This window comes from Chanos chanos, chromosome 7, assembly GCF_902362185.1.
Source record: "Chanos chanos chromosome 7, fChaCha1.1, whole genome shotgun sequence".
Classification (NCBI taxonomy): domain Eukaryota; kingdom Metazoa; phylum Chordata; class Actinopteri; order Gonorynchiformes; family Chanidae; genus Chanos; species Chanos chanos.
The window spans coordinates 41,322,931-41,336,238 of record NC_044501.1 but is presented as its reverse complement, the minus strand read 5'-3'; the positions used below and the strand labels follow the sequence as shown (position 1 = coordinate 41,336,238).

Below are 13,308 nucleotides of genomic sequence, written 5' to 3'. Positions count from 1 at the left end.
ACTCAAGTAAATGTACTTCGTTACTGTCCACCCCTGCATATCAGACACTCATTTTCTCACTTTTTCTCACTCAGATAAAGAATAAACCACAGGGCGATGTCAGGAGTTTTAAGATTGACAATTACATGTCGTCATCTTTACATGATTTACATTAAAACATTGTACATTCATCAGTGTCGTACTGATCAAGAAATGGCTGCACTGAATTTCATTAGAAGTGAAAACCATCTAGTGAGAAAAAAAATCAGCTCAGACACAATGTGATCTTATGTGTGTGGTGTTGTAACACAGACCTGTTTATTATCTGTATGTAGTTTAACTGGTGCATGTGTTCAGTGCTGGTAAAGGAACTGCATGTTGACTGTTTCTTTTGGGTGAACTCTGATTGGTTGAGGATAAAGATGTAACGTCTGGTGATGTGAGGTCAGGCGTACAGAGGAAGTCACGCTTGACAGGAGTGAACTTGTTCCATTGACTCTTTTAGTTCATAAACAAAATTTCTCTTGTGTTCTTAGTGATGCTCAACCCAGACAGTGGTTTATAGTAACGTGAGAGAAGATTCCTCATTCTCTGTCTTCATTCTCCTGATCTACATGCAGCCTTTGATACTCTAACTATCAGATGACGTTAGAATAAAATCATTTAAAGTGAATGAGTGCTTCAGATTATTTTTTCCTCTTTATGAATTAGTGGTGGATGTGTGAGTGATAGAATAATTACTAGTGGATTCATGTGATAGAATCATTACTGGTGGCTGCAGGTGATAAATAAAATAATTAAAAGAAACATGAAAAACCCAAACTATCATTTGACCAGAGCTGTGGCATTTCAGCATAACAGGCCAGAGACAGTAATAGATTCAAGTGCATGAACACACACACACACACACACACACACACACACACAGAAAGAGAAAGAGAGAGAGAACGGAAGAAAGACACAGGTGAAAAAAAAAGAAGATGAGCGTTTGTGGTTTCGCTTCTGTTCTAGTTCTTCACACATGTGAGTTTAGACTAGTGAGTGTAAGAGGAGCTGTATAATGACCATATACACTCCTAACCAGCATTCTCACACTCACACAGACCCATGTCATCAGGTTCATGTGTGATGTGTGATGTGATCAGCAATTTTAAAACTGAATAGAATGGTAGATGAATAAATTAGACTTAAATCGTCAATTTCAGTATCAAGTTATGAGGGAATGTTACAATCATAGACACATATGTGTATCTGTGTGTGTGTGTGTGTGTGTGTGTGTGTGTGTGTGTGTGTGTGTGTGAGTGTGTGTATTTGTGATTGGAATTTTGTCTAAATCAATATAAAATAATCCAACAATAAAAACTACTGAATTTCATGTCCTTAGTCAAAGAGACAAACTGTAAATACAGTGATAAATAGACTGGTGTATGTGATGTGTTGGTCACACTTGTGCACGTCAGTATGTTAAAATATCAGTAACACGTTGCCTCCTCTTCTCTGAATACTTCCTCTTTCTCATGTCTCAGCAAAGACTGTCACTGTATTTAGGGCTGATGAGTGAGAGAAACTTCTGTTAGAAAGTTCTCTCTTTCTCTCTGTCTCCCCCACTCTCTCTCTCTCTCTCTCTCTCTCTCTCTCACTATCTTTCTGATTCTATTCCATGTTGATGAGAGAAAAAAATGACAAGTATTGAGAATACTTGTGGTATGAGAATAGCATTTTCTCGCCAACATTTACATTCTTAAACATTTTGGTGTGTGTACATGTGTACACAAACATTCACATATTTGTATGAATGTCTCTATCAAAGTGTAAAGATAAAATCTGTCTTGCTTGTTTGTTTGCTTGCTTGTTTTGTTTGTTTGTTTGTTTTTTCAGTCTGTTGCAACAATGTAACTACTTGTGTATTTCAGATCTCTTTGTGGTGTCTTATCTCAAAAATCAGTTTCTTTCATTAATAGCAAAACATGTAATGATAAATACAGCTTTGTGGTCCACTGTTGTGTAACTGGTCAGTTTGTGTTTTAAAAGTAAAAATAATAGACCACTTGCACTGTCAGTGCTTTCACCGTTTCGAATCTCTGTCAAAGAGGAATTTTCCATCAGGACAACAGAAAACATGCCAATGTTACTTTTTGAAACACAATTTGTTTAGTTTCTGGTATTACTGCATTTGGACCTATGGTGTGTCTAGTGTGTCATACATCTGATGATAAGACCCTCATCTGCAACTGAATTAAGAGACTGATTGATTGTGAAGCATTAGTTGATGCATTAATAGTATGTCACTTTGATATAAAAGCGTCTGCTAAATGCCAAATTGTAAATCGTAAATTGAAGGCCAGATGAACTTCAATTTGAGTCCAGGAGAGGGAGACAAAGCACAGAATGACATGGTGTGAGTGGAGCATCTGCCCTAATGACCTTCTTATTCTGATAAGGTTTTGACAGTCAAAAGTTCTGGTACATGAAATAAATTGTTTGGTGTGTTTGATGATACAGTAACGGCTGAAGTAGGACTGTTTCCCCTACAGTGACAGTGATGTATAAGACATGTGGAACACTGCATTTGGTTCTTGTTGACCACAGTTCTCCAAAGCTCCCCATCTGTCTCCCTCCCTTTTCCCCCCTTTTCTTCTTCCTCTTCTTCTCTGGCTGTTCTGGGTTTTATTGTTCTTCTGACTTCCATGGCACTCTCTCTTTCTGCCTGAGTCTTTCCTTTAACTTTTTACGTATTTCACATACACGCATTCTCCCTGGACCTGTGCGACTTTATGACCCAGTATTTAGTCACACACTTCTTTCATTGTTATCCAAGAAGGGTTTAAGTCAAGGGCAACTGGACTTGGTTTTTAGATACTAATTACAGGTTGGCCACAATGGGCAATAACGGTGAGCCCATGGGACAGCCATGCTTTTGTCTGTAAATCCCACTGTTTTACTGGTAATAGGCGGTGTTCAGACAGAGGTCCAGCAGTTTGCATATCTGGTCTGGGCTGAGGTTGGTTCTATTATTAACCCTCAAAAGCACATACTGTGATGGTGCATGACAAAAATAATTCCACATCATTTCTTGGTTCATTTTGGGACATTTTATTGATAAAACATATTTTTTTATTTTTTGTACCCCCCCACCCCAAAATATTTTTCCGTTGCCTAAGGACCACGTTGAGCGGCCATGGTATAGATTCACAGAGAAAATCATGAATTTATAGATCATAAAACAATGTGCAGAGAACAATATAAAAATCACAAAATCTTTTTAAAAATGTCAATAAATCATTAAGAAAAAAGGGAAGAACACTTGAAACATATTTACATATTGAATTTAATACAGGCGTACGTTGGGGTCATGTAGTGTGTTGTGTCATATCTTGTACCTCATCTAAGGAGATTTCACTCTGTGTGAAATTTTAAAAAGCAGTTCTTCTCTGCTGTAAAACAGAGATGTACATTGCACTTTTTGCATGACACTTTGGGTGTTCCTGTGCACCCTGGAACCCTGCATCTTCCCTTCTTGTCACCCATTATTGGCCAGTGTGAGGTGTTGTCCAAGCGGACATCCTGGTTAGGGATGGGAGCTGTGGGCCCCTGCTTCCTCCTCTTCTCCTCATACTGTTGGGAAATCCCACCACTGGTTCGCCCTCTCTTCCTGACATCTTTTTTGGATTTGCACAGACTGTGTGCAATTTGGGACTTGAAGGTGTACAGGCGCATGGTATCACTTCTTGTCATTCCATTGTCAGCACAATCCCGTCTGTACATAAGCCAACTTGTCACCACTACCATATCCATCAGATGAAAGACAAGGCGGTGGTACCATTTCTTCGACCTGATGTTGGTGCGATATAGCGCAATCAGTGAATCCAACAGGTCAACACCTCCCATGTGCTGATTATATGTGGTTACTACTGCAGGGCATGGGACCTTAATGATCTTTTTTTGGCCTCTGTCCCATCTGTCAACATGGGATAGAGGGTGAGCACCTACATAGGTACTGAGGAGGGTGACTGACCTGTTGTCATACCACTTGACTGCATGCAGCTGGGTATTTCCAACATAGGCCGTTTTTTCTTGGAAGGACCCACGGCCAGATCTTTTCAGATCGGCATCTGCCATCATGGAACTGCCTGGCAAGCGATTACAGCGCACCGTACCCAGACAGTGGATGCCTTGCTGGGACAACACAAGCATCAGTGGGACTGAGCTAAACCAATTATCAAAGAACAGTTTGAAATTCCTATTCTTTGGTATTGGTTCTGCCAGGCGCAGTACCACATTCCCACTTGCCCCTACATCGGGAAGCTTTGGTGGATGGATAGCTTTCCCCGTATAAATTTCAAAGTTGTGTGGAACTCCATCTGATCCAGCAAGGACCAGTACTTTGTAACCCCATTTTTTTGGTTTGCTGGGTAGGTACTGTTTTATTCTACTCTTGCCCTTAAATGGCACCATTTGCTCGTCCACACACAACATCTCACGCATAGGAAGTTGCCTCAGCTTGTTGAGGATGTGATTTAGGAGAGGCCGAATCTTGTACAGTTCATCGTAATCAGCCATATCTTTTGTGGGCTGGTGACTGTTGTCGCTGAAATGAAGAAATCTTTTGATGGTTTCCCACCGTGCAAGAGGCATCACATCAGCAATGTGTGCAATGCGGCTACTGTGGCTCCAAAACATGCGGGTGGCTGGAAGACCGAACAGTGACATGTGGAGCACAGTGCCAAAGAACTGTTCAAGTTCTTGAACTGTAAGGTTAAGTGGCTTGGCAGGATTGCACTGGACGCTGTACAGGTTTGACTCATTGACAATGAGCTCAAAGAGGTCGTCAGAGATAATACTTTTAAAATATTCGTATGGCGACAGAATTTCACCAGCTGATGCAGGGGTGTCCAACCATTCAGGGTGTACTGGAGAGGCAGTGGTGTGACATGTTTTCCACCGAGGGGTCTGGGAGGAGCATCTGTCATCCTCAGACAGATTGTCATCATCATCTTTGTCTCCAACTTCATCATCACTGGTGTCATGAGTGTCTATAGAATTATATAAAAAGTAAGTTTCCAATTTCAACGAAAACACAAGAAGAATAACTACAGCTTGATATCTGACCCTTATTTTGTATGCTGTCTGCCTTAGAAACCTATCATTTCAATGGCGACCAGAGCAACTGTCAGAACTTGGGTTACGGAATATTAATCAACACATTAGATTTGGTTGTGTACAAATGAGCTCAATAACAACCAGAGGAACAATATTTAAAACCCTATTTTTTCTCTTCTGCTCAAACCTTTTTCTCCATTCCACTCCTCCTCACTGTCATTGCTGTCTATCTCACTGTCCTCACTGTCTGATGGGATCTCCCTAACATCCTGATCCTGCTCTTTTCTTCCGTAAAATAAGCTTACATCCATTTTTTCTGTCAAAATGTGTTCAAATAAGTATAAGTATAATTAAATAAAAAAATACATAAACACAAATATATTTAGAGTTTATATTGTGCACAAATTCATGTGCTAATAAGTGATAACATCCAAAAACACTGATAGCAAAGACATCCTTGAAAGTACCCCTTATCGCACAACGTTGCCCTGAGGCAACGAAAAGAAAAACTGAATTTCTGAACATGCAAAATAAAAAAAACCTTCAATAAACCTGACAAAAGGCTTCACTACTCCTTCATACACACACACATATTGTTATTTACATTTTATATCATCTTAAATAAGATTACTAAAGTAAATGATCTTACCTTCTTCTCACACCATGTGCTCCTGTGACCATGTGTCAGAAAAGGAAGTCCCACTTTCAAATGATGCTTGATATTGACTCCCACGCCTGATTGGACTGTTCTTTGATACTTTTTGACCATTTTAATTGGCTGCAGTGATTTAAAGTGACATGGACTGGACATGGGGCTTAAGAAAACTGCCTGAGGGCAACCCTGAGGGCAACCCTGTGCTGTTCAGGGTTAAGGGTGTTGTCCTGTAACAGTCATTGCCTTATGGTTTTCACTGCCTCCATAGTTGGGATGCATGGAAACAATGGGGTTATATCATGGGACACCACGGTTTCATCTGGGTCCACTTTCATTCCTTGAACCTTGTTCAACCTCTACATGGAAGAAATAGAAATCAGAGCCATAAGCTCCTTCAGATGAACATCTCTGAGCCACTGGTTTAGACATGTGGACAACACATGGGTCAAAATTAAAACCCTGGAAGTACAAGCTGTCACACAATGCATTAACTCAGTGGACAGCAACACCAAGTTCACACAAGAGGATGTCCGGAACAACAACTTGGCTCTCTTGGACTGTGCCTTACACATTGAAGAAGGCAGGAGGTTCCACATTGAAATATACAGAAAACATCCCTCAACAGAGGAAGAGAGCTATGACACCACTTATCCCCCACCTATAGTTTTGACCTTTCATCACTTCCCAGGAGATTTAACAACCATTCACACTTGGCCGCATGTGACTCCAACAACTCTAACGACTGTCGTTACAGTCAGGAGAACTAACAAACCAAGTGACATGTATGGTCTTGATAACGACCCCACAGACGTTAAATACCTGGGGTTCTCCACCAGTCAGTCAGAGCTGAAGGAGCCTCCTGGATGAGGGGTGAAATGTCTTCAAGTATCTGCAAACCAAGATCAGTGGCCCTTGACTTAACCCCGTCGTGGATAACTGTGACTCGGATGACTGAGAATCTACTCAGACTTCTTTCATTGTGTCACAAGCTCTAGTCACTGTGAGAGAATCTTACCATCAGAATTCTCCTAAACCCATCTGCAGCCTTGTAAACCATCAGGTGATATATTTGATGATGGCTCATGTAGTTATAGGTATCTTCTCAGGGTTCTATATTGAATCTGGATCTACCAGGTCACCTGGAGATGTTCCCAACATGGAGTAACTGTAGTCCATCCCCCAGAAATCAGCTCTGTGTCCACATTAACAGAGCAGTTTACAGCTTCTCAATATCAACTGTTAAACTGAGACAAAACTTTATGTTGTTAAAACTGAATTATCAGCATGGTGAACAAGATTCCTCATGAGTAAACAAGTGCCCTATAAAGTAACAAATTACAGTGTGTAGTTAGTTTCTCTTTAACAGAGATACTGAGAGAAACAATGGGAATTTCTAGTACTCGGAAGAAGAGAGGACAATTCTACACAGTAGGTTTTTGAGGGCAGCTGTGGTGTAAAGGTTAGTGAACCAGACTCGTGACTGGAGGGTTGCCGGTTCGATTATCAGTCCCAGGCCCTTGAGAAAGGCACTTAACCCTAATGCTCCCCGGCCGGAAGGAATGCTGCCCAATGCTCCTGCGTCTGTTGTGTGTTCACTATTAATGCAGAGACAAATTCACTGTTCACAGTGTGCAGTCATGGAGATTTACTTTACATTTAGCAGAGATACTGAGAGAAACAATGGAAATTTGTATTACTCAGAGGAAGAGAGGACATTTCTACACAGTAGGTTTTTGAGAAGTATTAGATACAAATGCACAAATATGTAAATATCCACCCCCACACTCACAAGCACACACGCACACAAACACACACACACAAGAGTAACTTGATGCAGCATGCACGGTTGAGAACTGCACTTAAAAACAACCTCTACTGTTTCCAACCACAGTGGCCTTGTGTGTGATGTCTGAGAAAAGAGCTGAAATGACTGTTTGTGGTTTGGCTTCTCTTCTGCTTCTGCCTCATGTAGGTGGGTGGAGGTGTTAACTGGTCCTTTGTCCTGGTCTGTATTTAATGCTCTCAGAAAAGCGTATGACAATTAAAATGAACATTAACAAGACAATAACCTGCTATCAAAATATTAACATATCTAAAGTTGATATTTCATAAAACTTCATCTTAATCTAAATGATACGCTTTGATAGAACATGAAGAAAAAAAAAACATAACTCTGTATGCTAAACATGCAAATCATTTCATATTTGCAGGACTAACATGCATGGCAACAGTATCACAGCTTCAGTATTAATAGGTGACACTGTTACTGGTGTTTAGAGAGTGCTCCCCCCTCCCCAACCAACCATTTAGGTAAAAAATTAAATTTCCACATTGGGAATGTTCAGTTCTGATGTCTCTTCTTGAGAACAGGAAGTAACAAGGTGCTGTTAGAAATGTGCAAATAGTTTTTTTATTTATAAGAAGAATAGATAGATAGATAGATAGATAGATAGATAGATAGATAGATAGATAGATAGATATTTATTAGATATTTATTTAATATTTATAACAATACAGTGCTCAACTGTCTCTACCAGATCAACCTTCTCGACATTTCTGCAGAGGTGTGATCTACAGGAAGAGTTTATAACACACAGTTCACATCAGACAATCTCTCACTCACACAGCATGGAGCACAGTCCACTACACACACTGCTCTGTAAGTAATCTCCCTCTCTCTCTCTCATTTTCCCATCTTTCATTTCTAAGTGACATAATATCTTGGAAAAGAATTCTTGTAAACTGATGTCCTGAGAAAGCAGGAGTTTCCCTCTAAAATAAAACCCTGAAATATTCTACAAAAGTACAGTCTATGTTACATACAACAGGGCTCCATGCTAAATTTTACTAGTTAATTTACTGATAGCATTAATTATTAGGCCAGTGACAGCAGTTGATTTAATATACGACTTTCATATATATTATATTCTGATATAAAATGTATAAATGGAAAATAATCAAATACATTTCTTTTCTGTATGCAACTTCTTGATTATCGTTTTGAAAGCTTTCAAAATTTCCAAGATGAATTTTCAAATGTATTGTAAACATAAACCTACGAAAATATTCAATTGTAATCAAGTCTAAAATCCACATCTATTTACAATCAAGAAACTTGGTTGGAAGAAAAGGCAAACAATTGGCCCACGTGTCAGAATCTCATGTGATTTGAGTTTCAGGGTAAAGGCATTCAAACTAGTCATACGATTCGTCCAAATAGTTTCTTTCTTTCTTTCTTTCTTTCTTTCTTTCTTTCTTTCTTTCTTTCTTTCTTTCTGTCTTTAATCAAATATTGTTTGTTTTCTGAGGAGTTCCCTTTTTTAGGTTTCATGCCACAAAACATTGTAGAACTTATCTTGAAATCTAACATGCATTAAGCAAGTCGTGGTGGGCGTAATTTCTTGTTCATAAAAGATTTTACACCAAAAATGAGCTGCGATGTTAAAATTACTTACTTACTTACTTAATTAATTAACTGAAAAGGTCGTCTGTAATATTAAAACTGTAGCTCTGGTGTTCTAAGTAGCTGTACCAACCCAGCTAATAGAGGAAAGACAGGTTTGCATTTTTTGTATTATTATGTGCATTATTTTTGTGATTCGCATTATTTATATATTGCTTTTTCGGTCTTTACAAAACTTGACTGATTTGACTGTTGAGGAGTCATAGCCTATTTGAATTTGCTAATTAATTTATTTGTTAATTCTGACTTGATGCACAGTGAATGTAACCATATATTTATCAGCATATAGTTCACTTCATAGCTCACTGAAGCTCAGGATTTGTTAGCAATTTGTAACAACATCAACAACAACAACAACAACAAAATTGCAATAATCATAGATGTGTACCATGCTTACCATCTTCTCATGTATTTTAAATTGCATAGAAATGCTCACAATGAAAGAATGACCTTTTCATTTGTTAATGTCGATTTTGTGGGCACACTAGCCCAGCAGCTAGACCAACGCTGCCTGTAGCAGACATGTCACCCCACAGTCAACCATAACTTATTTCAGATGTAGGCCTTCCTCTAGATCGACAGATAGATAGATTAAATCTTTAACATCTCACCAGTCATACACACAAATACACATACACATGTATGTGCATGAATATAAAATGAAATTAGCTAGTACATAACTTATTTCAGATGTAGGCTTCCCTCAAGCAGTATAACTACTGAATTCTTGGCAGAAGGATAGATAGATAGATAGACAGACAGACAGACAGACAAATAGATAGACAGATAGATAGATAGATAGATAGATAGATAGATAGATAGATAGATAGATAGATAGATAGATTAAATCTTTAACATCACACCAGTCATACACACAGTTAAACATACACATGTGTATGCATGCATATAAAATGAAACAGTGCAGCATGCACAATTATAACGTATGTAAACGGAAAGTATTAACCACAGTGCTGATGTCTGAGAATAGAGAAGAAACCAGTGTTTGTGGTTTAGCCCCTGTTCTCCTTCAACCCTTAGGGTTTGTACCAATGAAGGGGTGGGAGGAGTGTCTAACCTTCTGTTTTGATATCGTTGTAAGCATTTGCTAGCAATTTGTAACAACAACAACAACAAGAACAGCAGCAGCAGCAACACCAACACAATTGAGATAATCTCAGGAAAAAAATATAAAGACATGCAAAGGAATTATTCTTTATGGATTAACAGATACGTAAGATCTTTTTTGTCTAATTTTAGTTTCTGGTGGATGTGGGTGATTGATAGAATAATTAAAGAAACATGAGAGAACTCCACTACCATTTCCACCCTTTTCAACCAGAATTTCAGCACAACAGGCACAAGACTGCAACACACACACACACACACACACACACACGCACACACATACACACACACACACACACACTCCTATCAAATAAAACACACAGAAAAATGCATTAATTTAATTCTTGTCACCAAAGAGACTCTACAAAACAACCTGCAAAAAGATATGTTGTCGTGTTGAGCTGTTCACACTTATGTCTATTTGACTCATGTCTTAAGGTCTATGTGTTAAAATATCAGTATCACATGTTCTTCTCTTCTCAGAATTCTTCCTCATTCTCATGAGAATTTCTCAGTAAAGACTGTCACTGTATTTAAGACTGATGACTGAAACACTTCTTCTATTTAAAAATATATTCATTGTCTAGTCGGGCAGCCATTGGAGGAGAGACTTTTTACATTGTAATATGTGAACTAATAAATGTGTCACTAAGTCTGAGATTAAATGTTACACATCCTCTCCCCATGTCCCCCTGTTTCTCTTTCTCTCTCTGTGTGTGTGTGTGTGTCTCTCTCTCTCTCTCTCCCTCTCTCTCTCTCTCTCTCTCTCTCTCTCTCTCTCACTTTTTAATTCATTCAAATGGGTTTCATTCAAAATACTCAAACAAGAATGTTGCAGTGAAAGATATTTCTTTATGAAAAGAAAGCCATTTTTAACCAAAAAGTTATCTGGAGTTGGGTCTTGGCATTCCATGGTTTTAATGAGTCGGAATTCTGTTCAATCGAAAATTTTCCATACTGATGATTACTTAAACAAATAAAGTTTGTTTAACCAGGTTTCAATATAAAGGAGATCATTGAGGTACAGCTGGAGTTTTCAGGAATTACACATGAATAAATTTTCATTATTGTGATCCATGCAGTTTTATGTACATCTGTGTATATTTGCCAAACCATGGAAATTATTCATAGAACTGAGTTCAGACTGGATTTTGTTTTCATATCTTACCCACTTAAATGTCATAAAAGCTGGAACCAGAGGCTTTTCAAGATGAAACACAAAGTCCACCGAATTATTAAGATGATAAACTCTGTGTCTGAAGATCAGTGTTTAAGGTACTGTCTTTGAACAGTATATCATCACAAATAAAGAGGTTTTTCCATCAAACACAGTGTTTGACAGGATTAATTAGAAATCCATCACTCCTGTGGGCTGAGTTTGTGTATTTTTCTGTGTTTTAGTGCTGTGTGTTCTACTCCACTCTGGACATACAAAAGGTCAGGAAATCATTGTGAATGTTTTTATTTACATAACTCTGTATTTGTCCTGTTTATGTTACATTTCATTCACATGACTGAAATTTAGTCTTGTTGATCATTTTTTATGCATACCCTGTAATAGGACATCAGTGATTGACACCATACAGGACATAACACACACACACACACACATAGAAAGTATTACAGTATGTGTGGGCTGTTGACATTCTGCTGAAATAACTACAAGTTCTTTTCAGTGCAGTTCTTACACTTCCTTTCAATGTGGGAGGTGAGTGATGGACACAAATGGTGAAAGATTTTTAAATGCATCTGTTTTTCTTCTCCCTAAACCAACAGCATCACCAACAGCTACACTGACTGTAAATCCACAGCCCCCTGTGTATCCTGGAGAGACAGTCACATTGACTTGTGTAATTGACTCTGAGAATAACTGGAGATATAAGTGGAAGATTAGAACCCCTAGGAATGGAACGTATAACTTTGACCATCACAATTCGTTTGTAAACACATTCACCATCAAAGTAGCTTCAGTAACTGACCAGGCTGAATGCTTTTGTCTGGGAGATAGTAACCCCACATACTCAGGATGGAGCAAGGGAGTTACTCTGACTGTGAGAGGTGAGTGATTAAAAGACAGTTTGGTACATCTGGCACTGTTGTGACAGAGGGCTCTGTCTCATGCCTCGAGCGACATCTTTTCCCCCAAACTAACCACTTTCCCTAGTTGTACAGTGTTCATTCGTGTTTGTGCCCTGTTACACGTACATCATTCATACATATCAATAATGCACATATTCCAATAACATATTGTGTTAGCTTCGAGGGTGCACACTCGAAGCACGCAACAGGATACCCGGTTTCATACACACAAACATTTCCAATTCACGTTCACAATCTTACAGTTTAAAGCACCCTACAAACACCCCCTGTTACACCTAAATGTTTGTTAGTGTCTTTACTATTGTTGGTTTTACCATTACTGTGTTTGTCAGATTACACTCACAGACAATTACCCAGTTAAATGTTTGTCCTGTCTATATTATACACATCGCTTTGTTTGAACATTCTTATTGTGTTGTAATGATTGTTGGTTGTCGTGTGTCCCTCTGTTTTCCCTGTTCGTCTGTCTGTTAAACATCTTGCACTTACAGGCTATTTGCGGCTTCACCCTGCCACAGTGTAGAGTCTGAACTATTCATTCTTTTCTTACAGAATCAAAACCAAAACCTCAACTCACCTCCAGTCTTAAAGGAGAAGTACTGAGAGGACACACAGTTACTCTGAGCTGTAAACCGGACCAGTCCACAGGATGGGAGTTTTACTGGTACAGACACACACAGAACTCTTCAGCACTGACACAGACTGATAAAGACTCCTACACAATCAGTTCTGTTACAGACTCTGATGGAGGACAGTACTGGTGCAGAGCTGGAAGAGGAAACCCAGTCTACTACACACAATACAGTGATGCAGTCTGGCTAAATGTTACAGGTGAATTTTTACACTGTGTTATGTTGACATGATTGTTTTTGAGTTTAGTTGAGCC

General features: G+C 38.8%; 1 protein-coding gene across 1 annotated transcript in view; it reads left to right on the top strand.

The window, feature by feature from the left end:
* The window catches only part of LOC115816394 (basement membrane-specific heparan sulfate proteoglycan core protein-like), a 62,227-nt gene that overhangs the window by 24,307 nt on the left and 24,612 nt on the right, over positions 1-13,308 (top strand). Inside the window, exon 6 of the mRNA XM_030779350.1 lies at positions 12,975-13,246. Coding sequence (XP_030635210.1) covers positions 12,975-13,246 — 272 coding nt within the window. The remainder of the gene's footprint in view (positions 1-12,974; positions 13,247-13,308) is intronic.